Below are 25386 nucleotides of genomic sequence, written 5' to 3' on the forward strand. Positions count from 1 at the left end.
AAAGTATGAAGTGTGTGGTCTTCAAATCCATTTTTTTTTAAGTTGGTTCAATGCAAATTTTAGTTCTAGGCAATAATTGCCCCTGATGTTTTGGGGGGATTTGAAAGATCGGGAGAGGGGGGAAGGGACTGAATTTTTTTTAATTTCCATCATTTCCATGATTTTTTGTTAGAAGATATAAATTTTGCATTTTTTCGATTTACGATTAAGATTTACGATTTTCCTCTTCCTTGTAAGGTTATGAAAATCATCATTAATCAATTGTCAAATGGCTGCTCACGAAATGATATAAATTTTGAGACGCAAAATTCCTTCAATGACTTCAAATTGAACTAAAAACAGAGCATTTTAGAGTGATGATCAATTTTCTATGAAAATGAACAATGCCTTCACCTTAAAAAATAGGCTTTTTTAGCTTATTGTGATACTCTTTAGGCTGGTACAAATATTTTTAAAAGTTTTTGTCACCCCCCCCCCCCCCCCCCCTTCAAAATTGGCCCGAAAAATCAGGGGGCAAAAAAAATATTTTTACAATAATCGTCAAAATTTCAATGAAAATTCAAGTGCAACCAGCTGAAATCAAATTAAAATACATTCTTCTGCGTTTATAATCATTTTTAGCATGTTTGGGTTTATTAAAAAATCTTAAGATTTTTTGAAAATTTTCGATGCAAAATCTTTTTTTTCGATACAATTTTTGTTTTTGTCAGATCTTAGATTTTTTGAAAACTAATGATTTCAAAACAACTGAACTAGTGTAAAATGCATTTTAAAACACTTTTTTCATTTAAATGTGAAGACTATGGCTTGTTATTCAAATTTTTATATTTTTTTATTTTTTTGCCCCCCTCTTGACCTCGGCCAAGGCCGAGGGACAAAAACTTTTTTAAATATTTGCATCGGCCTTACTTCAAAATTAAAAAAAAATGGCTCGAAGCTATTTTTTGTTTTTTTTTTATGAAAAATTAAGTTCCACAACAAACTTTTCAATTTAACCGTTTTAAAATGTTTCACTCGATTGTAAAACGATCCAAATTAAACATCACAATTTCAAGACAAAATTTCCAATTCATAGAGAATTGCTCATTTGTCAAGCGATGGAAGCGGCACCATTTGTCAATCAAAAGAATGGGCCTCCGACCACCGTCGCCGCCGCCGCCACATTGATGGATGATGTCTTCCGTCACTTTTTATTAGCAACAACACTGGCGCTAATCGACTGCTACCAGTGAATGTTAATGATTGTGATTTGAGGGATGATGTTGACGATATTAATTCGATGTTTCCTTTCATTAATTTCTTTTAATTGAAAAATATGTCTTTAGTTTTGGTTTGGCCTATTTAAAATGTGTGTATAATTTGGTTCAATTGCCAAAAATTCAATATAATATAAAAATATACCGTCATCAGGGGTGACATTGGGTCTGGGGTTGAGATTGGGATTTGTATGACCCAATCTCACCCCCCAGACCCAATGTCACCCCTGATGATGGTATATAAAATACGATCCAATTCTAATACAGACTTTTTTGACCCCATATAGAAAACCCTTTTCGGAAAGGTATCAAAGCATGCTACTTGAAGGGACTGAATAATTTATTGACAGCTGGAGCTGGAGCGATATTGATATCCAGAAGATCGACAGCCAGAGAATCGGCTTTAGTTCAACAAATACTTGAATTCCAAATGAGTAATTTTTAAAATCTGTTAAAAATTTAACTATTACCAAAATTAATTAACTTTTAGAACAAAAAACTGAATATCTCAAGTCACATTTTTTTCTCTAATCAGTCAAATTAAAAGAACCGTATTTCTAAACTACATGATGTTGAGTTTTTAACGATTCGCCAACCAGTGCGTCAACATAATCGATGAGATCACGCCAGCCGTCATTCCGTTTGACCGAAGCAAAGAACAGATGAGACTGTGTTTACCAACCAAATAAATCACTGCCAGTTGTGATACACACGTGCGAAGGTCGTGAAGCTTCTGTGATGTCATCCGATTTACCTTTTTTTGCTTGAAAAATTCTACTATTTTTTATGTTTGGCATTGCAAACAAATTCAACAATTTTTCATATTTTTTTAAATTTTGAATCTTATCGCCAGATAAAACCAAGCAAAAACACAGTGTTAATAAAACTCAAAAAATTACGCTCAAAATTTTCGTAGGAACATCTTCTAAAAGACAAACCCTTCTTCGAAGGCTTATCACGTAGGTAGATCCCAAAATTCAAATTCTGTCGGTGTCAAACCATCGATCTGTCCGAATCGGAAGCGATAAAGCGCCATAAATTACAATCACCGACCTCACCCTATACATCAACCAGTTTGACTTTGACAAAAAAAAGTTCAAGATGGTTTGTCAGAGACATAACCGAAAGACATAGGACCAAACAATTTGAATGAGTTTTTGGATTGCTAGTGAAATCTGGAATAAGATTATTGTATATTGTTTCATAGATTTGTCGGAAAAAATGTCATAAATGTTCCCCCAAGGTGAACCTTCCATGAGGGCACCGGCAACTCCAGGTTGTGGCCACTACTGTCGAAATGGCCATTTGCAGGTTCAATATCAAAACAATGTATTTTGATACCCATATTGCAACAACTCGTATGTTTCGGTTAATGTCAGCCTGGGTCCAAGAGGAACCTTCTTTGAGGGCACCGGTCAGTCCAGGTTTTGGCCACCACTGTCGAAATGGCCATTATCATGTTCAGTATCAAAAACCATGATTTTTTATACCCATATTGCCACAACTCGTATGGTTTAGTAAAAGGCTCTCCGGGCCCGGGGGAACCTGCTTTGAGATCACCGGCCACTCCAGGTTGTGGCCACTACAGTCGAAATGGCCATTATCATATTCAGTATCAAAAACCATGAATTTTGATACTCATATTGGCACAACTCGTATGGTTCTGTGAATGTCTCCCCAGGCCCTGGGGGAACCTTCTTTGAGATCACCGGCCACTCCAGGTTGTGGCCACTACTGTCGAAATGGCCATTATCATGTTCAGTATCAAAAACCATGCATTTTGATACTCATATTGCAACAACTCGTATGGTTCTGTAAATGTCCCCCGGGCCCCGGGGGAACCTGCTTCGAGGGCACCAGCCAGTACAGGTTGTGGCCACTACTGTCGAAATGGCCATTATCATGTTCAGTATCAAAAACCATGAATTTTGATACCCATATTGCAACAACTCGTATGGTTCTGTAAATGTCCTCCGGGCCCCGGGGGAACCTGCTTCGAGGGCACCAGCCAGTACAGGTTGTGGCCACTACTGTCGAAGTGTCAATTTTCATGTTCAGTATCAAATACCATGAATTTTGATACCCATATTGCAACATCTCGTATGGTTCTGTAAATGTCCCCCCAGGCCCCGGGGGAACCTTCTTTGAGGGCACCGGCCACTTCAGGTTTTGGCCACCACTGGCGTAAACGAAATCTTCGAACGAATTGGGGGAAGCTTCCTGACTGACCCGGCTGTGCATCCCGGGGCCGTGACCAATTACACGAGCTCGTAGTAGATTCGTTGTACTAACCCATACAACAGGGCTACAACAATTTTCACACAGTCTACTAGGTTAAACGATTTTACTCCACTGCCTAAAAGTTGCCTCCGCTGGCGGTTTTGCTCGTCCCCGGGTGTATCTGTAGTTGGTCGCAGTCTCTGATGGCCTTTTCAGGTGACGAATTTAGATACATCAATCGAACATCCGTGGAAGGGAAACTCGACGCATCGAACCCAATCAGCGTGTACCATGAAACGGGAGTGTGTGTGTATGTGTTTGTGAACGCGTATTTGGCAATTTTCTTGCATCTGCCATCCTACGGCATTCGCACACAATTTGCCCTCTTCAGTGCTGCTCTCCGATTCTCTCTCTCTCTCTAGAAAATAAAGGTAATTCTCCGGAAGAGAGAATTTGCGTTGCCAGGGCTCTCTCTCTCCCTGCTGCTGCTGCTTCACCCGTCTGCGGCTCAGATATTATCAGCCGACCCGACTTGTTCAGCATCTCGGTGGCAACTAAGTGGAGTGGAAAGGGTAGAACGCATTTTTATACTTCTACTTCGCTATTACTTCCCCTCTTTTCACGATCGTCGACGACCAGTTCTGCTGCGTCGGTTTTCCCCTCAAAAGCGTTCGTTTTGTTAGCTATTTCTAAGCATTTTAAAACATTGAATTGTTTGAATAGTTATACTATTCTGCCAATACTGAGAGATTTATAGAAAATTGCTGAAGGTTTTCCGAATCGAATGGTCCAAAAATTATGTTATTCCAATGTGTCTGGATGAAGATATTACCGTTTGAAATAACGTTCGCCAAATGTGACGCTTGGGATCGAAATTTTGAACTGGCCCCCCAGTATAGTAAGTAAAGACATAGTCCTATGTCAAAAAGTTCATTGAAGCGCGCGTACCTCCAAGACAAGACAAGTACCAAATTTCAGGGAAGTCTCCTAAATTGTTATGGATTGAGAACACGACGACGTCGCCACATCTGGCGTGACGACGGTATTAAATTTTAACGACTCCACCGGTCGTGGGCTAATTTATCGCATTTTCACGAATAACGCACAGCCCATCGAACGGATTTTTAGATCAGCTGATGCGCTTCGTGTCGCGGCAAGATTTACGATTCATTTGTCTGGAAGAAGCGGAACACAAAAAAAAAACAACCGAAATCTGCTTCGATTTCCAGTAAGGTGCTATTTATAGTCGTCTTAGAATTAACTTTGATAAAACATTAATATTATAAATTTTATTTAAAAAAATAACCACGAAAATCAACATGTTTGCGTTGCTTTCAATCCAATGCCCGGTGACCGGCAGTGAAATTATAGAGAAGTCTAATTTGCATAGAAATTAGATTATGCTGATCTTCCTTCAGTCAAGAGTATAAGGTGATGTTAGCCCTCGCACTGCTTCCAATGACCCAACTCTGAATGTCAGAGCTCCGTTCGGTCCAACTCGGAGGTCACTGGGCATTGCCTGGCCCCACCTAAACATAGAAGCAAGCAGAGCAGTTCTCCCAGATTTCGGTCATTCGTTTTTTTTTTTTTTGTATTTTTGAATCCGACTGAAACTTTTTTGGTGCCTTCGGTATGCCCAAAGAAGCCATTTTGCATCATTAGTTTGTCCATATAATTTTCCATACAAATTTGGCAGCTGTCCATTAGGGTGTAATATGGTTGTATGGAAAAAAATAAAGTTGTCCAAATTTAGCGAGCACAGCAATTTTTCAGTTCCTTTTGGGGTCCTAAACAACTCCCCAAAGTTTGGGAACGATTGGTTTAGTCCTCACATTGCGCAAAGCGGTTCAATTTTCCATATAAATTTGTATGGGAAAAACTATTTTTTTGGATTTTGATATTTATAAAATCCACGTTTCACGCTGTACTAAAACCGGATTCATATTCGGAAGCTCTGGAATGTGCTCTACAACTTTCCCGAAGAGAGTATGGTGCTAGCTTGTCGCTGAAAGAAGATACAGCGTCCTCAAAACTCGTCTAAAACGTGTTTTTTGATCGAAAATCACGTTTTAGACGAGTTTTGAGGACGCTGTATCTTCTTTCAGCGACAAGCTAGCACCATACTCTCTTCGGGAAAGTTGTAGAGCACATTTCAGAGCATCCGAATATGAATCCGGTTTTAGTACAGCGTGAAACGTGGATTTTATAAATATCAAAATCCAAAAAAAATGTTTTTCCCATACAAATTTATATGGAAAATTTAATCGCTTTGCGCAATGTGAGGACTGAACCAATCGTTCTCAAACTTTGGGGAGTTGTTTAGGACCCCAAAGGAACTGAAAAATTGCTGTGCTGGAAAATCGATTTTCATATTACACCCTACTGTCCATACAAAAATGATGTATGTAAATTCAAAAATCTATATTTTTTGAATGAATTTTTTGATCGATTTGGTGTCTTGGACAAAGTTGTAGGTATGGATACGGACTACACTGCAAAAAAAATGATACACGGTAAAACATTTTTTGGTGATTTTTTATTTTACTTTTTGTCACCAAAACTTGATTTGCAAAAAAAAACACTATTTTTATTTTTTTTATTTTTTGATATGTTTTAGAGGATATCAAATGCCAACTTTTCAGAAATTTCCAGGTTGTGCAAAAAATCGTTGAGCGAGTTATGAATTTTTGAATCAATACTGATTTTTTCAAAAAATCGAAAAATTGGTCGCAAAAACCCTTAGTTATTGAGATATTGCCATGCAAAGGTTAAAAAACAGGAAAATTGATGTTTTCTAAATCTCACCCAAACAACACACCATTTTCTAATGTCGATATCTCAGCAACTAATGGTCCGATTTACAATGTTGAAATATGAAAAATTCGTGAAATCTTTTCCGATCTTTTCGAAAAAAATATTTTCAAAATTTTTAAACCAAGACTAACATTTCAAAAGGGCGAAACATTAAATACCACTCAAGACGGAAAAAGTCGTTAAAAAGTCGAAATTATGATTTTTTCTCAAAAAATCGAGAAAAGTCGTGAAAATTATTTTCAAAAGTTTGATAAATTTTCGACCTAAATTCACTCAATTCTACTAGAAACTTAGGTTAAATTAAAGGTTTCTTCCCCTATTTTAAACTATTTGAGATTGAAAAGGCTATTTAGGGCATTAAAATCTTAATAAATATTGGATGCATTTTTTCTATTTTGTAATCTATATTTTTTTATTACTTTATTGAATTCAATCTACTCTTTACATTCGGATCACACTACCCTAATAAACTTTTTTTTAGTTATTTTTAACATAAAACAAACGACAAAGTGATTAAAAAACTAATATAAAAATAGAGCCTAATTTTAAATATTGTGACAAGCGTAAAGTTGTGGTTCTGTTTTATTTTGTCACATTGCTCAAATATTTGAAAAAAAAGGTTTCCAAATTGAGTTTGGAAAGGCAATAGTTTGTTTTTGTGTATAATATTTTTTATTGTTTAATTAAATTTTGTTTGAAAAACATAAAAAAAAATATTGAAATTGCAAAAAAAAATTAATGAAATTGTGAGTTAGAGTTTGTTTAAATATTACGTCCAGAGATTTTCTGGATTTTATCTCCCCTTTCCCCACTTTTCCTTTAACTTTAGCATAGACTGTCACAAACTTCAGTCCCCCTTCCCGTCCCCCTATTCATGGACGTAATATTTAAACAAACCCTTACTGTAAACATGTTTGAAAAATTTGTCTTTTCAAATATTTCGCATAAAATAAATGATAAAACATGAAATCTAATCAAACTGAATTTTTCGTTAATCAGTTAAATTCATGTTAAATACTGACAGCCAAATAAATCAACATTGGTTAAAAAAAATATATATCAAAATTAACAATTTCAATGAGAACCTGGCAATTGTGTTTTTTTAAAAGGATTGCTAGATATTTTTGTAAACTCGGAAAAAAACTTACAGATGGTTTAAGCGTTCTTTGATTTAAAATAAAATAAAATTAAAAATTTTATTTTAAATTTAGTCTTAAACTATTTGCCTTTTTTCAGTTAAAACAAAGTACAATCCAGACTCGATTATCCGAAGGTGTGTATGGGACTTGGAGTAATCGAATCACGAACAAAAAAAAGTGTATTTTTTTATTTTCTTACTTAAAACATACAATTCGAGTTCTTCGACCTAATTTTAGTCAAATTCGATTGGTTGATCCTGTAACATTATAAAATGTATTTTTTTTTCAATATTTCATCATCGCCATTTTAGCCGCCATCTTGGATTCAAACATTCTTAATCACTTTTGAATAGTTAAAGGGTCATACTAAAGCTCAACAATAAAAAAAGAAAACGACTTTTTTTGATTCGATTATTCGATGTGAATTTTTGCCAAGGTCTTCGGATAATCGAGTCTGGACTGTATCAAAAACGATACGTGTACTAATTTTTAAAATAAACATTGAAATTTTAAGTATTGGTAAGCTTTCTGTTATTTTTCAAAGACTCATTAATTATGTTTCTTCTCTCGTTTCTACTCTGAATCAAAATAATGAATGCTTCCATTCTTTAAGTATTTTTTAGTTTCGATTTTTACGAAAGTTGTCAATAGTTAATTTCTGGGTGCCGAATAGTGGTTCGCAAAGCGGCCTCAATTTAGAACTGTCAAATCAGAACCAATTTACTGTTCGCAAAATGATACCAAGAAGTGGCAAGTATTGTAATCGATCTATAATTTGTTTTGTCGCTGGTGTCGAGCTTTTGAAGTACCGTCATCAGGGGTGACATTGGGTCTGAGGGGTCATACAAAAATTTAGAAATTTGCGTGACCCAATCTCACCCTCCAGACTCAACGTCACCCCTGATGACGATATTCGAAATCGAAATGTCAGCAAGCTTAGTACAAAAAATCACACAATATTGTATAATCTTACTCCAATATTATCACTGCGCTTCAAAGATACATAATCTTGGAACTTCCATTCGGTTGTTTTTCTGTTTCACAAAACTTCTGACACCTCTGCCGCAATTTTTCGTCACGTGCCAAACAATAAAGGCCTCTTTTGGCCGCCCATCGTTTAGTCTACAAACAAAAAATTCGCGAAGCACTTAATTTTTCAGCAAAAATCTTATCATTAACAGATCCAAAATGTTTCAAAACAAGTCACTTCAGCTGCAAACAATATGTCACGCCTGAGCTTGAACATGTTGGTAGAATGACTTTGCGCTAAACACAAACACATCAGTGTAGGAAAAACTGTGTTCACCTATGTACACACTCTTGGTTTGTTTATATTTCTATCTGCATCGTACTGTCAATAAAAAAAAAGCACACTTCTGTTTTTGCTCTCGGAGTAAACACCCGTTTTTCCCTTTTTTCCACGCTCGAGTAAGATTCCTGTGGCCACTTTGCTGCGTAATCTGGCCGGTGGCCAATAGAACATAGCCTTCTATTTTGTTTCTGTTTACAGCTGTAGTGCAGTTGTATTAGTGGAGAACAGTGGGGAACTTTCAAAAATCACGTTACGCCTTCTGTCTGTTTAGCACCCAGGTTAACTTTTTTTGAAATTCATGCAGATATTTTTTTTTTCGAGGGTTTAAATTGACTTTATTATAACGAGTTTTTTGTTTGAAATCGTTCTTAAGAAATGCCTTTTATTTTTGTTTCGAGAAATGCCGGGAATTTGAAAATGGGATTTGAGTGTTCACCCTGGTCATATCGTTTTGTGATATTTTATGAAATAAAAAAACGATTTTCACAAAATCTACATTCAAAAAAATTAACAAAAAATGCATTTTTGAAAAAGGTACAGGTTTAATCATATTGGTCAAGGAACTCCCATGCTAAATTTGAGCCAAATTGGAGCCATTTTGATCTGGATCGAAATGCACAAATTTACATAAACTATACTTTTTTCTGAAATGCTGAATATTTTATTACTTGCAATATGGATACCGTTCGACGCAAAATTTTGTATATAAAAAAATTGAGTATTTGATGAAATTAAAAAAAAATGAGACCCCTACTTTTGGTTTGTTGTTTCAGTAAAAAAATATCGACGACCTTTAAACAGTTACTGATTTTAAAACAAGAACAAAGCAAAAATGCCAAATCATTGAAAGTTATCTAACAGCATCAATAAAAAGTTTTATTAAATTAAATCATATTCGATTCAATTATTATCATTAGTCTCTCCATAGCTCTCTCCTAACATATTGTTTTGAAAGTAGTTTCTAATAGATATTCTATATAGGATTGAAACATTCATTGTAAATATGTAGTCACACCCTTCTAATAAATTGGAACCTCTTGTAAAGCAAAACCAAATTATTTTTTTCATTCCATCCGAAAGTGAGGCAACCAAAAAAAAACAAAAAGAATTTTCATGACTAACCGACTTTTTCTTTCTGTTCAACTTTGATTTCAGCCCCCCTCCGCCTGCTCCACACTCGGACATGGAGATGGAGCCGCGGGTGGCGATCCTGCAGGACCTCAAGATCCAGTCGTTCGACACGATCCGGTTCGCGTCGTACCGGACGGCCTGCAAGCTGCGCTACGTCCAAAAGTCCACCAACTGTAAGATACACTGAGAAAAGTTCACTGCTTGATTTTATGCATTAAACGATTTTATTTTGTTTTCCAGTGCACCTGGTGGACATCTGGAACGTGATCGAGGCGTTCCGCGAGAATGGCCTCAACACGCTGGAGCCCCAGAACGAGGTCAGCGTGAGCCGGCTCGAGACGCTCGTTTCGTCGCTCTACCACAACCTGAACAAACGTCTTCCCCCCACGCAGCAGGTGCCGGTCGATTCCAAGGCGAGCCTGCTGCTCAACTGGCTGCTGGCGGCCTACTCCGGGGACAACTCGGGCAAGATCCGGGTGTTTTCGATCAAGGTCGCGCTCGCCATCATGTGCGCCGGCAAGATGGTGGACAAACTGCGCTGTACGTCACGCTTGCTTTGATCGTTGAATTCCAGGTTCATAACTCATACCCATCATTCTCTTTCTTGCAGATGTTTTCTCACAAATTTCGGACGGTGCCGGCCAGCTGATCCACTGGAAGCTCGGAGATTTCCTGCGGGAGGTGCTGGCCCTTCCGGCGGCCGTCTTCGAATCACCCACATTCCACTACCAGGAAGCGCTCGAGAGTGAAATTTTCCCCGTGGAGAACAAAATCACCGTCAACGACTTCATGGCGGCGCTCATGTCCGAACCCGGCCCATCCTGCCTCGTGTGGCTGTCCCTGCTGCACCGGTTGGCCACCGTCGAAACCGTGGTCCATCCCACGATCTGTTCCGTCTGTCTGCGGGAGAACTTCACCGGCTTCCGGTACCGGTGCCAGCGATGTCACGCGTACCAACTCTGTCAGGACTGCTTCTGGCAGGGCCGCGTTTCGCTGAACCACCAAAACGACCACGAGGTCAAGGAGTACTCGAGCTACAAGAGCCCCAGCAAGCAGATCGGTCACTCGCTGCGGAAAAGCTTCCGGTGTGTGCCGGAGAAGCCAAATCAGGTGCTGCCGCGGTTTCCCGAGCAGCCGGAGAAAACGCTGAACCTGTCCCACATCGTGCCGCCGTCGCCGCTGCCCTCGCACAACGGGTTTAACGACGGGGGTGGGGCCATGATTCCGGGCATGTACGACCGGAGTAGCACGCTGGATTCGAGGTAGGTGCCCTTGCAAGATTAGTGCTTTCCGTGTTAACTCTCTAAAGCCCAAATTTGTTTTTGGAAAAAAATCCTGTGTGCAGGAGGTCATTTTGAGCAACTTTTGTTGTTGATCTTCTTTACATCTCATGTGTTTATTTTTTTGTGTTTAAATTTGCATTCATTATTATTTCGAAATGTATGAAAAAAAATTTGAGTTCCGTAAACCGGGGTAACATTTATGAGATTTCAATTTGTTTTTGAAATATTTTCTAAGTGGTAAGGTTTTTTTTCAAGATTATTATTTTTTAAAATATGTACTATGTAACGGAAATTTTTTAAATTGTGTTTCAAAAACACATATTATTTATTATTTACAAACTTATTTGACCTTCTCCTAGTGGAAAATTGTCCAAAGAATCCGAAAATGCATTCCGTTTTCCGATTAAAAATCATGTGCATTGAGAAAATGATAACACTTTGAGAAGTTTAAAATAATGACTTTCATCGACATTTTCTTGATAATAGTTAAGGCTGGTACAAATATTTTCAAAAGTTTTTGTCACCCCTCCCCTTCAAAATTGGCCCGAAAAATCAGGGGGCAAAAAAAATATTTTTACAATAAACTTCAAAATTTCAATGAAAATTCAAGTGCAACCAGCTGAAATCAAATTAAAATACATTCTTCTGCGTTTAAAATCATTTTTAGCATGTTTGGGTTTATTAAAAATTTTTGTTTTTGTCAGATCTTAGATTTTTTGAAAACTAATGATTGCAAAACAACTGAACTAGTTTAAAATGCATTTTAAAACACTTTTTTCATTTATATGTGAAGACTATGGCTTGTTATTTAAATTTTTATATTTTTTTATTTTTTTGCCCCCCCCCCTTGATCTCGGCCAGGGCCGAGGGACAAAAACTTTTTTAAATATTTGCATCGGCCTAACTAACTTTTTAAACATTTTAAAATTTTATGAAAAGTTCTTTTTGAGGTACTTTGAACACTTCTCTACCACGGTCAGTATGATTCTAAACCATTCCGTACGTATTTTAATTGTACTCTTCATTTTGCGGAAAAATCGCAAACCTATCAAAGTCACCCCGTTTACGGTCATTCATTTTGTTTGTTTTGCCTTTTAAGATTTTTTCATATGTTAACAGTCACTTTATTAGTTGTTTGCTTTTTTACATTTTCTGCCACAGAGCAATTCCAGCTCAAATCAGGAATTTTTCTGGCACTTTTGTACCCGACCCTCTCCGATTTCAATGAAACATGTTTGTAGACCTAGGCCTATAAAAGCTATGCCTATAAAAGCTATTTTTGTGTATATTGAGCCAATTGTACTCGAAAACGACATTTGAGAAGGGCGTAAGTTATTTAGATATTTGTGTATTCTGTAATTCCAAAATTACTGTATCTCTAAGCCATTTTTTTTTTTTTTTTTTACCTCGTATCTAAAAGTTATCAAACACAAACTTGTAGGAAATTGGACAGACTTTCTGAAAAAATACACTGAAGGAAAAATACACGCCACTCGAGATTTTTTATTTTTAAAGTTTAAAAGTTAAATTTAAAGGTCAGGAGTGGCCGTGGCTGACTGGTTACGGTATTCGCTTTGTAAGCGAATGGTTCTGGGTTCGATGCCCATCTGCTCCCAACGAGAAAGTTTAGAACACAGAATTTAGAAATGATGAATATGAACGAAAAATCAAAGTCGCTCGAGGCGGGGTTCGATCCCCCGTAGTTTGGATTGGTAAGCAAAAATGCTAACCACTAGGCCATGACGACTTGGTGAACTTGGACTGGAATTAGGAATACTGTTACAGAGAGCGAGTTGTGGCGCTATAACCACGGCAAATAGTGTCCAGGGCATTCGTGGAAATACAATGTCCCATCCCAGAGGGTCCCGGAGTACCAAACCTTCTTAGCATGGTGCTCCCAACGAATACAACCAAAATCTCGGAGCGTATGGTGGTGTGTCCCCACGCTTCTTCCTCCCCTGTCGATTCAGAATTTTGTTGTTGTTCGAACACTCAGTGCTCAAACTCAACCCAATTACGAGTCATCTCTGCGATACGGCTTTACGCAGTAGGCCTGGCCGCTTTAACACTTGTGATGTTTCAATGCATTCCGATGCAATGGCGCACTACAAATGTTAATAAATGACAAGAAGAGTGCTAGGCGTCATCTAACCTAAGGCACTCTCCAGGATCCCTTCGAAAGATTGGCTGCGCTAGGGTCTGATTAGATTAGATTAGAGATTAGATTTAAAAGTTAAATTTAAAGGTCATGTAAATGTCACGTTTTTTTTTCGTTCATTTTTTTTTGAGAAAATAGCTTAAGATGTTACAAGAAGACTCAAGAAAAATGCAGGATGATATGTCTCTTCCCAAAAAAAAACAAAAATCATTTACTAAAACTGGTTTTGAGAAATGGTCTAAACATCAAAAAAAAAAAACAAAACAAAAAAAAACAAAACTGGGAATCGCATTTTTTCGTGAGTTGCTTTATCATGCATTTTTCGTGAGTCTTTTTCTAACATTTTAGGCCATTTCCTCAAAAAATTTGAACGAAAAAAATCGAGCGCTCACCTTCAAATTTGACTTTTAAACTTAAAAATTAAAAAATCTCATAAAAGTGACGTGATTTTTTCTTTCAGTGTATTTTTTTTTTGGAAAGCCCGTCAAATTTCCTACAAGTTTGTCTTTGACCACTTTTTGATACGATGCAAAAGTTTCTAGCTTTTAGTTTTTAGTTTTTAGTTTTTAGTTTTTAGTTTTTAGTTTTTAGTTTTTAGTTTTTAGTTTTTTAGTTTTTAGTTTTTAGTTTTTAGTTTTTAGTTTTTAGTTTTTAGTTTTTAGTTTTTAGTTTTTAGTTTTTAGTTTTTAGTTTTTAGTTTTTAGTTTTTAGTTTTTAGTTTTAGTTTTTAGTTTTTAGTTTTTAGTTTTTAGTTTTTAGTTTTTAGTTTTTAGTTTTTAGTTTTTAGTTTTTAGTTTTTAGTTTTTAGTTTTTAGTTTTTAGTTTTTAGTTTTTAGTTTTTAGTTTTTAGTTTTTAGTTTTTAGTTTTTAGTTTTTAGTTTTTAGTTTTTAGTTTTTAGTTTTAGTTTTTAGTTTTTAGTTTTTAGTTTTTAGTTTTTAGTTTTTAGTTTTTAGTTTTTAGTTTTTAGTTTTTAGTTTTTAGTTTTTAGTTTTTAGTTTTTAGTTTTTAGTTTTTAGTTTTTAGTTTTTAGTTTTTAGTTTTTAGTTTTTAGTTTTTAGTTTTTAGTTTTTAGTTTTTAGTTTTTAGTTTTTAGTTTTTAGTTTTTAGTTTTTAGTTTTTAGTTTTTAGTTTTTAGTTTTTAGTTTTTAGTTTTTAGTTTTTAGTTTTTAGTTTTTAGTTTTTAGTTTTTAGTTTTTAGTTTTTAGTTTTTAGTTTTTAGTTTTTAGTTTTTAGTTTTTAGTTTTTAGTTTTTAGTTTTTAGTTTTTAGTTTTTAGTTTTTAGTTTTTAGTTTTTAGTTTTTAGTGTTTAGTTTTTAGTTTTTAGTTTTTAGTTTTTAGTTTTTAGTTTTTAGTTTTTAGTTTTTAGTTTTTAGTTTTTAGTTTTAAGTTTTTAGTCTTTTTTGGTTTTTTGTTTTGTTTTTTTTGCTGGTAATTTTTGTTTTGTTAAATATTTCGGTTTTAATTTTTGTATTTGTTTTTTTTTTCAACTAATTTTTTTAAGACAAATGGAAAAAAAAAATAGGGAAAACAACCAATTTTGCTCAATATGACCATTCTGCTGACCATAAAAAGAGAGATTTTCACAGAAAAATTGCTTTGTCCATTTGCAGGGCAACCGGCCTGTCGCTGGACAGCAACGGAACGTCGGTGACGCGGGGTGGTGGTGGTGGCGGTGGCGCCAACTCGAACGACGAGGAACACAGACTGATTGCCCGGTACGCGGCGCGACTTGCCCAGGAAAGCCGGACGGTAATGTTGAAGAGACCTTCCCTTAGAAGTAACTTACTCTTCATGAGTTTTTTTTTTTAACACAGCCCGGTGGTTCCGCCCCCGACCCGGTCCAGATCGGGCTGGACAGTTCGCGGGCGCAGCGTGAGCTGATCATGCAGCTAGAGTCCAAAAACAAGGAAATCATGCGGGAAATCCAGAAGCTGCGCCGCCAGCAGGAAGCCGAACAGGTCGCGCCGGAAAGTCCCGCCCTGATGACCGAGCTGCGCGCCCTGCGGCAGCGCAAGGGCGAACTCGAGGGCCACCTGGGTGCCCTGCAGGACTCGCGCCGCCAGCTGATGGGCCAGCTCGAGGGGCTGATGCGGATGCTAAAGAACCACCAGACGCAGAGCCCCCGCTCGACGCCCAACTCTAGTCCGCGGTCGGGCAAAAGTCCACCGCTACCGCAAGGTACTTTTCCCTTCGGGGATTCAGAGATGTCCTCGCTAAACCATCGTCCATCGTTTTAGGTCCCCAAATGCCGAGCCAATCGCGCGGACCAATGCAACAGAACGTGCCAGTCCACCTGCAGCAGAGTCTTCTCCAGCAGCAACAACTGCAGCAGCAGCAGCAGCAGCAAATGATGCTCAACAACCATCAGGATCCGGGAGGTATGGGACATCACCAGATCGGATGGATGCCCAACGGAAACAGTAAGTAGAGTCCGCTGTGCTACTGCTAAACGTGTCTTAGATATATTAGTCCACTAGCTAGACTCTTGTCATCGTTATTCAGGCTTCCGCTACCGATGTAAAAGATACCTATGTACCTATCATCCAACAAATCCCGTTCATCCACCTGGATCCTCTGGACCACATTTTACCATTCCTAATCGATGAGCGCTTGGCCTACAAAGCAAATGCTTCTTTTCTTTTTTGCGTGTATTCGCTTGACATCATCATCCCAGAAACATTCATTTGACGATCGGTTTTTTGTTTTGCATTATTTTAGGGGGTTATTACAAAATATATTTAAGGTGAAACTGGTCGTCGGCCATCGAAAAACTACTAAACGACTTGAATCCGACACCGTGGAGATTTTCCCTTGTCCACTTTAAAAAGTGGACACTTCCCGTTTTCTAAATCCCTGATGGAGATGGGAGCGACCGGCATTCGATGGATGTCATGGTGGTGAGAATCTGGTTCAGATGGAATTGGTTCTATTCCCAATTACCAATTTCTAGACCACTTGGGCTTGGATAAGCATCATACCACATGGCGAAATCCAGTCTGCAATCCGCTAAAATTGCCGTCTGCTAGATGAGCATTAGCTTTTCCATACAAGGCTCCATACATTTTTTTGAAATCGGTATCATGAGAGGGGATTTGCTGAGCGAACTGGAGGCTTTGGCAAATTTGGAGGTTATGATTATACTTATTTTTCCGAAGATATGATTTTTTTGAAAAACAAAATGATTTTTATTTAAAAAACGATTTTTTGTCAAACATAATTTCTAATTTTGTTGCTATTTTAAAATATTTTATGAAGGAAAATCACCCTTCAAAAATATTTTTAAAAAGGTATGAAAATGTCATACAATTTTATTTTTTAAATTTTGATTTTGTTTATTGGACTGCTGGTTTCTCAAAGGTTAAATTTGGTGAAAAATAAGTTTAGCGTGTAATATTCACCTGATGATATCTCGGAAACTATTAGTCCGATTTTCAATGATAAAAAATGAAACTTTTTTGAAAAATTTCTAATAAAAAATAAATTTAAAAACCATTGTCTACAAATGAGCAATTCCAGCCCAAAACAGGAATTTTTTTAGGTACTTTTTTCTCGACCTTCTCCGATTTCAATGAAACTTTGTAGACATGTTATTCTACGCTTTTATAAGCCATTTTCGTGTATATGGAGCCAGTTACACTCGATAATGACATTTGAGAAAGGCGTAAGTGTTTTAAATATTTTTGTATTTCGTAATTTAAATATTGCTGTATCTCGAAGCAGTTGCATCGTATCAAAAAGTGGTCAAAGACAAACTTGTAGGAAATTTGAAAATAGCCTAAGATGTTACAAAAAGACTCACGAAAAATGCAGGATGGAGCAACGCACCCAAAAAAATACCAAAATCTTTTACTGAAACTGTTTTTTTTTTTTTTTTTTTCAAAAGAGCTCTAAACATCAAAATTTTCAAAATCCGAACACGAGAGTCGATTCTCCCGACAATTTTACAAAAAAGTCTCCATATTGACCATTGTCCTAAGTCCAATCCTTGTGAAGTTACAGCGGGTTTAAAAATAAAAATGTTGAAAAATAGGTTTTTTGATGGTTTTTCGCAATTTCTATAGGACAGACTCGTCAAATTCCTCATATGTTTGCCTTTGACCACATTTCAATTGGATGCATGGGCTTACAGATATAAGCTTATTACATTGCTCATAACTGAAAACATAATTTTTTTCAGTGTAGTATAGTAACCTGGATAGTAAAATCCATTTCCGGTTTTGGTAGAGAATTGCTCAGGTATCTCAGAAACTAATTGCCTGATTTTTAAAGTCTCAAAGAGAAAATTGTAGGAAATTTTCACAGCTTTTCTTAGGGGTGCTTTTTTCAGGAAGTATCTTTAAAGTTCACAAAAACTAAAAGCATTCAAAAAATATATATCTTGAAACAGTACATTTTATCAAAAAAAAGAAATGTCCGAAAAAACACGACTTTTCGGAAAATAATATTTCCTAATTCAGATTTGGCACTATCACGCACTATAGCTCAGAAGATATTTTTAAGTCCTCTAAAAAATATAAAAAAAATTTTTTTGGGAAACTTAAATATAAGTTTTAGAAAAGTTTAAATCGTATCCTACAACTTTGCCAAAGTCACCAAATCAATCAGAAAATCCCTTCTAAAAATACACAATTTCATACATTTACAAACCCATTTTGCGAAATCGTTCATAGTCACTCCAACTCTACTTAATAACTTCTTTTGAAAATATCGAATAAAAAATAGTGAAGCTTATAAATTTCAGCAACTGGTCTAACCTTCAAAGTTTTTAAAGACAAATTTGTAGAAAATTTCCTTAACTTTTCGAAAAAAAAATTTTTTTGGTTTTGACCAACCATAAACACTATATATAAACAGAATTTTTTTTCATAAATATTAAATTTTAGGTGGGCATTTTTAACCACACTGTCAAATATTTTTCGCCAAAGCTGGGTCATTGCTCAAAGTAGTATTTGTTTATATTCTAAAACACGAAAAAAAATCAGGGTTAATATTTTTACGTAAATTGATTATTCATGTCAATGCTCTTTTGAAGACATTGAAAATCGTACAATAGGTTGCTGAAAAAGTCTGAAAACTAAAAAAAAAAATTAACCCTGTAGATTGAGACCATCGCCAAAAAAAACAATTCTTTTAAGATCAGCTCAAACATTTGAAAACGGCCAACATCTGTATTTAGGTTTTTTTTATTAAATGTTTAGGCTGATTTTGACGTTTATAAAACACTTTGAACAAAAAATGATAATAAAATTTGACAGTAAATCCAATTGTTCCTTATTCTACCCACTGCGTCAGTGAACGCACACGAAGTTGAAACGAATGAACCCGAGCTCGGCACTCAAGCAGCCACCCGACACGATGGCACATGCTCTCTTTTTTTCGCTCTCGAATTCCTCTCTTTTTTTGCTCTTGCGCTGCTGTGTGGCGAAAGCAGTCATTTGAATGATGATGATGATGATCGCAGTTTCGGTAAAATATCAAACGAACGTGCTCTGCGCGAATGCACGTATTTCTGGGTGAGACTGTGCGAGTGACGTTACGATCAATAATTCGTGTGTAACTTACAAAATTTTACTTTATTCGCAATGATTGTAAATTCAGTTTTCATTTATGAAATTTATCTTTTTTTTGTAAATTTTTAAAACTTATTCAAAATTGTTTCTGTTTGCCTAATTCATTTTTTTCTTGGGAAAAAAATTGCAAATCTAAAAATTTAAACAATATGCAAAAAAAACTAAATCAAAAGAAAGTTAACTTAAAACCAAAACACCTCCACAGATGGTGCCAGCGCTAGTGGGATGTCAGCGAGGGGCGGCCCGGGGGGTGGCCGGAACGATTTGCACTACGCCGCCGATTCCGTGTCGTCGGCCATGTCGTCGCTGGTGCGCGAACTAAACTCAGGTTAGCTAGTGTTCCGCGGAGTGATGCCCACGGACCAATTACACAGAGCTCTCGAATCTCCTTTCACCGTTCTGTGTCTGTTGTTTGTCCCGAGTCGAAACTTTTTTTTTCTGAAATACTTTTACGGTTTAATTTTCTATTTTGTTAGAAAACTTGAAATTTAAATATTCTGCACTTTTTGCAAATTTCTCTTTCACAACAATGACAAAATTGAAATCGCTTTCAAAAAAAAATAATAATATTTTCGATCTATGTTAGACAATCATTTGACTCTGCACCATTTTATAATTTCGTAACTATTTTTCGATGTGTTTTCTGCTTTCAACGGTCTTTATCACTTTGTCATTCATTAGAAAAAAGTAGTATGTGTTTAAAAAAAAACATTATTTATGATTTTAAGGGGAAATATGAAATTATAAAGAATAACGTCAGGCAAAAATCAGAATCCAGATACCGTCGGAATAAAAAACAATTTTTTTTCATCATTTAGAAATATTTCATTCAACAATCAAATTTCACCACAGTAAAAAAAAACTCATCTTCGGCGCTATTTTCCCTCTCAGTGTGCGCGCGTGTGTGTGTCTGTATTTGCGTATCGCTCTCTCATCATGTGCGTTTGTAAGCAAAAAAAACAAAACCTCAGTATTTTCAACGCTCTTTGTACCTTGTTTCTCCTACACGACCATCATGTGAACAAGTGACGTCACATCTCGGAGGAGCGATGACGTCACTTGTTCACATGGCGGCCCCGGCTATTCAATGTAAAGGTTATGATGGCTAGAGCAGCAATGTTTGGCTCCCGGTAATTTACTCTCCCGTGTTTTAGCTGTAATTTCCTTTCCCTCGTCTGTGTTTGTGTACAGTGAAAAAGTTTTTTTTTCTGAAATTTCGCCAAAAATTCGCTACCCGGCAATAACCTACAAAAAGTGTTGTCAATTTCTAGGTACTTCTCCGCCAGCGGAAAGCGCTTTTCTCAAAGAGAGAAGAGTCTAGGTCGAATCCGCCACCACCACCACCAACACACTCACAACACACGCACTCCTTCACAGCACTCAGAGCCGAAACACACACGCGAATGCATTCTCTCAAACGGTGTGTGTGTGTGTCAACACAGCAAAAATCACCGCCGCCATCTTGTCCGCCATGTTTTGTGATTTTTTGATTGGAACTGGTTTGATTTTTGCCTGCCAATCTTTTCTTTTATCATTTTAAAAGCACCAATTCTGAAAAGAACATCTTTTCAAACACGAATCGGTTTGATTTTTGCCAAAACTCTCGAAAAGCAACAAACACAAAACTGCAAGTTTTCATTTCACAACCCTTTTGTTTGAAGAAGCAAAACAAAAAATATCCAAAACTTTTACAAACCAAAAAAAAAACACTTTTGTATTTGCCAACACGACATAAATGTATCTTTCAGAAGGATCCGACGAAGAGTATGGCATGCAACACAATGTCAGACAGATGCTAGGTAAGCAGGCAGCAGTGGTGTGAAAGGGAGGGCAACGAAATCAGTGAAATCAACGTGTTTATTTTTTCCAGTGCATTGAAACTTTATTATTTTCATTTTTTTTTTTAATGTTTCATGTATGGCACACTGATTTGCACCCAAATTGAACTTGAGCAATCAATTCGTTAGTATTTTCAAATCTCAAAAGATGCCATAATGGCGGGTGCCATAAAATATGACTCAACTGTCACATTCGTGTTTATGCAGCCGCCATTATGGCTTCTTGTCCAATTTAATTTCCAAGTATTTGTGAGTGTTTTTTTAACACATAATTTATTTGCACAAAGAGCACAACTAAATTTTTTTATCAAAATTAAAACCTTTATCACAAATTGTTTCAAAATTAAAATAATATTTTTTGTTTAGGGGAAAGTGACGAAGATATTTAACGATTTGTTTCCACTTTTTTCAGACTTCGAAGAGCTACACATGGCGAATCACGACTGGAGTGATAAGGTAGGCATGCTTTTTAGGTTAAACATAAGAAAAGGGTAGAAAGCATTCAGACAAGTGTTGTAAATCGATGAACCCACTGATTAAACAAAAAAAAAACGATTGCGATAATAACAGCGTATAATTTTCAAGATTTATTGAAATTGTCGGTAAATTACTGTAAAATATCATCTTAACTCGCTATAAATAACTTCTTTAAATAAACTTTGAATAAAAAACAAAAAGCTTTTCATAAAACCATTATTTTTGATATCGTAGTGTAGAGTATTAGTACTCAAAAAAATTACAAAATACCGAATATTTTTTAAATACCCTAAATTTAGTGTAGAAGTTCACTGTACCCAAATTTTTAACGATAAATACTTTTTTTCATAATTTGCAACATGGGTATCAAACAACGCATGGGATAAAATAAAATTTTCACAAAATACTAAATTTTTTGAAAGTGCAATTTTTTTTTAAATTGCAGTCAAACGACGCATCATTTTGTATAGATTTTCACAATATAACAATGTTTAATGTAAAATTCAAAAATGTTCACAGTAAACCTTATTTTCCACAAAATATTTTTTAGTATTTTCAAATGCACAATTAAAATATACCCATTAAACGTCGTAAATTTTCACAAATTACCAACAAATTACCGTATTTTTCGAAAATATTCAAATTTTCATAATATGCAATATGGATATTAAACGATGCGAAATTTTACATGTTTTTCCCTTTACTAGAGTTTTTTTTAATACTAAACTTTTCACAAATTACCGTATTTTTCGAAAATACTCAGAATTTCAAAATATGCAATATGGGTATGAAACGAAGCGAAATTGTGTATGCTTTTTCACTTTATTAGAGTTTTTTTGTAAATACTATAATTTTCACAAATTACCACATTTTTTTTCGAAAACACTCAAATTTTCAAAATATGCAATATGGGTATCAAACGAAGCGAAATTTTGCATGCTTCATACATACATTAAAATTGTAAAACAAATTTCGTCGTTTAATATCCATATTGCAAATTTTAAATATTTGAGGAATTTCGAAAGAAAACGGTCTTTTAAAAAAATTTAGTATTTTCCAAAAAAAATTAAAAAAAGTGAAAAAGTTAAAAAAAAATCGCTTTGTTTGATACCCATATTGCATGTTTTGAAAATTTTAGTACTTTCGAAAAATACGTTGTAAAAAAATGTATTTTCATAAAAAACTCAAAAAATCTGAAAAAGCTAACCAAATATCGCTTCGTTTGATACCCATTTTGTGTTTTTTTTTGAAAATTTGAGAATTTTCGAAAAATACGGTATTTTGTGAAAAGTTAAGTATTTTAAAAAAACTCTAATAAATTGAAAAAGTATAGTAAATTTCGCTTCGTTTGATTCCCAAATTTCAAATTATGAAAATTTGAGTATTTTCGGAAAAAAAATTTAGTATTTAAAAACAACTCTAATATTAAATTCCAAAAATATTCCAAATTGCAAATTATGAAAAATTAAGTATATTCGAAAAAATACAGCATTTTGTGAACAATTTGAATACATATTTTTACTTTGAAACTTACTAGATTTTCTAAAACTATATTCTTAGTAAAGCATTGAAAATTTAACATGATATGATTGAATTATTCGATTTTAGACAGATTTTAAAAATTAGTTGTCGTCCATTAGGCTGGTACAAATTTTATTCAAAGTTTTTGTCTCTCCTCCAATGTTGGCCCGAAAAATCAGAGGAAAATTACATAATTGGCTACATATTTTAGGGTGTAATATTACATAGAATTTCATAAAATAATGCAAAATTTATTTTGCACCCAGGCCTTTTATGCGCAGCTGGATTACTTCTTTTTTTTTTTGCTTTTATTTTATCGAATTATTGAAATTTGCATCAAAGTACTGTACAAAATTTACGTTGCTTTATGCCTTAGTATATGAATAATGATAATTTTAGTTATCGTCCCGACGATAACGAGAGCCTTATTGACACAAAAAGTATTTTTTTAAATACAACATTTATTAAAATCCGAGTTTTCCAGCTAAGAATTGTATTTTGTAAAAAATTCACGTCGTTTGGTGTCAAGATTCCAAATTATATAAATTTTAGTATTTTAGAACAAATGCGGTATTTTGTTAAAATATAAGACTTTTACTCTTCGAATTATAAAGTTGTGCTAATCCATTCGAAATTTCGCGTCTTTTGAATTTATGAAAATTAAAGATTTTTTTTGTGAAAATTTTCACAACATTACTAATTTTGTAAAAGGTATTCCAATGTTCATAAAATTAAAAAAATACAATTTTCGATTCCTTTTACCGACGAGACCAATTGTGAATTCAACTTCTCCGATAATTCAACCGTCCTTTTCAAATGTTACTTTTTCAAAACATTCCTTCAATTACATTTTCGCTCTTCAACTTCTAGGACAACGCCCAGTGGCAGGAACAGTTTGCTCAGTGGAGTTTGAACTCGCAGAACCAGTAAATGCACCACCACTCGACCTGTTTCCGGGTTTCGCGGCAAAAATGAAAGAAGAAACTTTTTGAAAAAAGGAAAAACAAAACCGAAATTAGTCAAAAGTCATGCTCTCGGAGGGAAGCAGCATATCACGTTGAACAAAATATACACACTCACATAACCGTTAGCAAGAGAGAGGGAGGGAGAGAGAGAGGAAAAAGGAGGATGAATTAAATGGATGTGTGGTTGCTTTTTGTTTCAGTCTTACTTGTTGAGGGAGGCAGTTTGTTCTGTCCAAAGTTTCGTGAGTAGTGTTTGTTATAGAACTTTTTTCTTTATCAAATTGTCAAATTTAGATTTATTTATTTGTGATCTCTATGTGTCAGTTGGAACAAATGTAACAAGTTTTTAAGCCCACGTTTAAATCGAATGCAAATTTCTACTCTTGTATAGACTCTAATGAAACGGATCCATTCCACAACCGAAACTATTTACTTAACTTGTTCAGTTTGACTTTCGCAACTTTTCGTTTATTTTTATTCTCTATGTTGTTGTAATAAATGTATCGATCAGTTTTGTTTACGTTTTTCTTATTTTATGTTATTCGAAATACATCATTCTAACGCATCTCAACCTTGTTTGATTTTATTTCCGTTAAAGTCCTTCCTTTAAAAAAAAATACGCACAGATGTACAAATTGAGCAAACACACAATGAAAAAATAAAGCAGCATTACTATAACAATTAAGCTTAATAGGCAAATTGGATTGAGAATCACATCGGATCAATTTTAACTCGCAGATAACCAACATTTAAAGCAAGCAGTATTTTTCTCTTCCAATCTATTGAAACTTTTTTGTTTTCTTCTAGAACCATCAAAGATTAAAAGCGCATAATTTGTAGAAGGAGGGGAAGGACAAAAAAAGTTGCAACCTAACCAATAATATGTAGATAACATTTAGGCAAATCAAAAACGTGTTTTCGGCAAACCAATTAAATACTCAAACCAAAATTATTAATCGATTTTAGACATGTTCATCGAAGGCAGAACGATTGCAAGCAGAAGAATTAGTAAAACATACTTAACATGATTAAAAACAAAACTAACCCTCATCAGCCATCTGAGTCGCGGTCGCAGTGTAAATACCAAGAAAAAGGTAACAAGAAAAACAAGCAGCGTTTGTAGGCTAGTAAAAAAAAAACAGTGGAAATGTCCTTCCAAAGGTATAGCGCGGTTATGGAACACACTTTCCGCCGCGTATGCACGAAACAAGTTGTTCTGTAGCACACACACACACACATAAACACAACAACAAATAAATTAACCATAAATACTCGTTACAAAATGGTATCACCATGTGATGAATGTTATCAGCGAAAAAAAGAAGGAAAATAACAAACAAAAAACATGTGCAATTGAGCGTGAAGAAAGTTGTTGGGACACAGTCGAGAAAGCTCACACAACACACTGAATAGCAGGAAGAATAATTTGAACAAGTGATTGAACAAGTGTTACAATTCTGTATTATTATTGAAGTATTGTATTGCGGAAGTCGAATTCATCTGCCATCGGAGACGATTGGGTTGGGGAGAAATTAGGAAGAAGAAAACAACCTGGAACAGGAGCAAATGTTCTGCTCAGCGACTAGTAACAGTCAAGTAATAAATTAACCAAATGACGAAACAAACTTTGCTGACCTTTGAAATTTTCGTTTGAGAGATATATCACAGCCTTTTCATTCAAGCGAAACATTTTACCACCAG

General features: G+C 35.4%; 1 protein-coding gene across 5 annotated transcripts in view; it reads left to right on the forward strand.

Annotated features, from left to right (window-relative positions):
• The window catches only part of LOC6033086 (dystrobrevin beta), a 79195-nt gene extending 53885 nt beyond the window's left edge, over positions 1 to 25310 (forward strand). The window contains exons 2-11 of one of the 5 annotated variants that reach the window (XM_038260450.1): positions 9897 to 10045; positions 10113 to 10412; positions 10483 to 11134; positions 14925 to 15063; positions 15129 to 15492; positions 15552 to 15734; positions 19090 to 19212; positions 20633 to 20683; positions 21135 to 21178; positions 23591 to 25310. In XM_038260450.1, coding sequence (XP_038116378.1) covers positions 9925 to 10045; positions 10113 to 10412; positions 10483 to 11134; positions 14925 to 15063; positions 15129 to 15492; positions 15552 to 15734; positions 19090 to 19212; positions 20633 to 20683; positions 21135 to 21178; positions 23591 to 23650 — 2037 coding nt within the window. In that variant the 5' untranslated portion in view covers positions 9897 to 9924 and the 3' untranslated portion in view covers positions 23651 to 25310. Of the gene's footprint in view, positions 1 to 9896; positions 10046 to 10112; positions 10413 to 10482; positions 11135 to 14924; positions 15064 to 15128; positions 15493 to 15551; positions 15735 to 19089; positions 19213 to 20155; positions 20592 to 20632; positions 20684 to 21134; positions 21179 to 23590 lie in introns of those variants that run through there. The other 4 variants (XM_038260449.1, XM_038260451.1, XM_038260452.1 and 1 more) reach the window with 4 other exon arrangements.
• The last annotated feature ends 76 nt before the right edge of the window (positions 25311 to 25386 follow it).

Source organism: Culex quinquefasciatus, chromosome 3 (assembly GCF_015732765.1).
Source record: "Culex quinquefasciatus strain JHB chromosome 3, VPISU_Cqui_1.0_pri_paternal, whole genome shotgun sequence".
Lineage (NCBI taxonomy): Eukaryota > Metazoa > Arthropoda > Insecta > Diptera > Culicidae > Culex > Culex quinquefasciatus.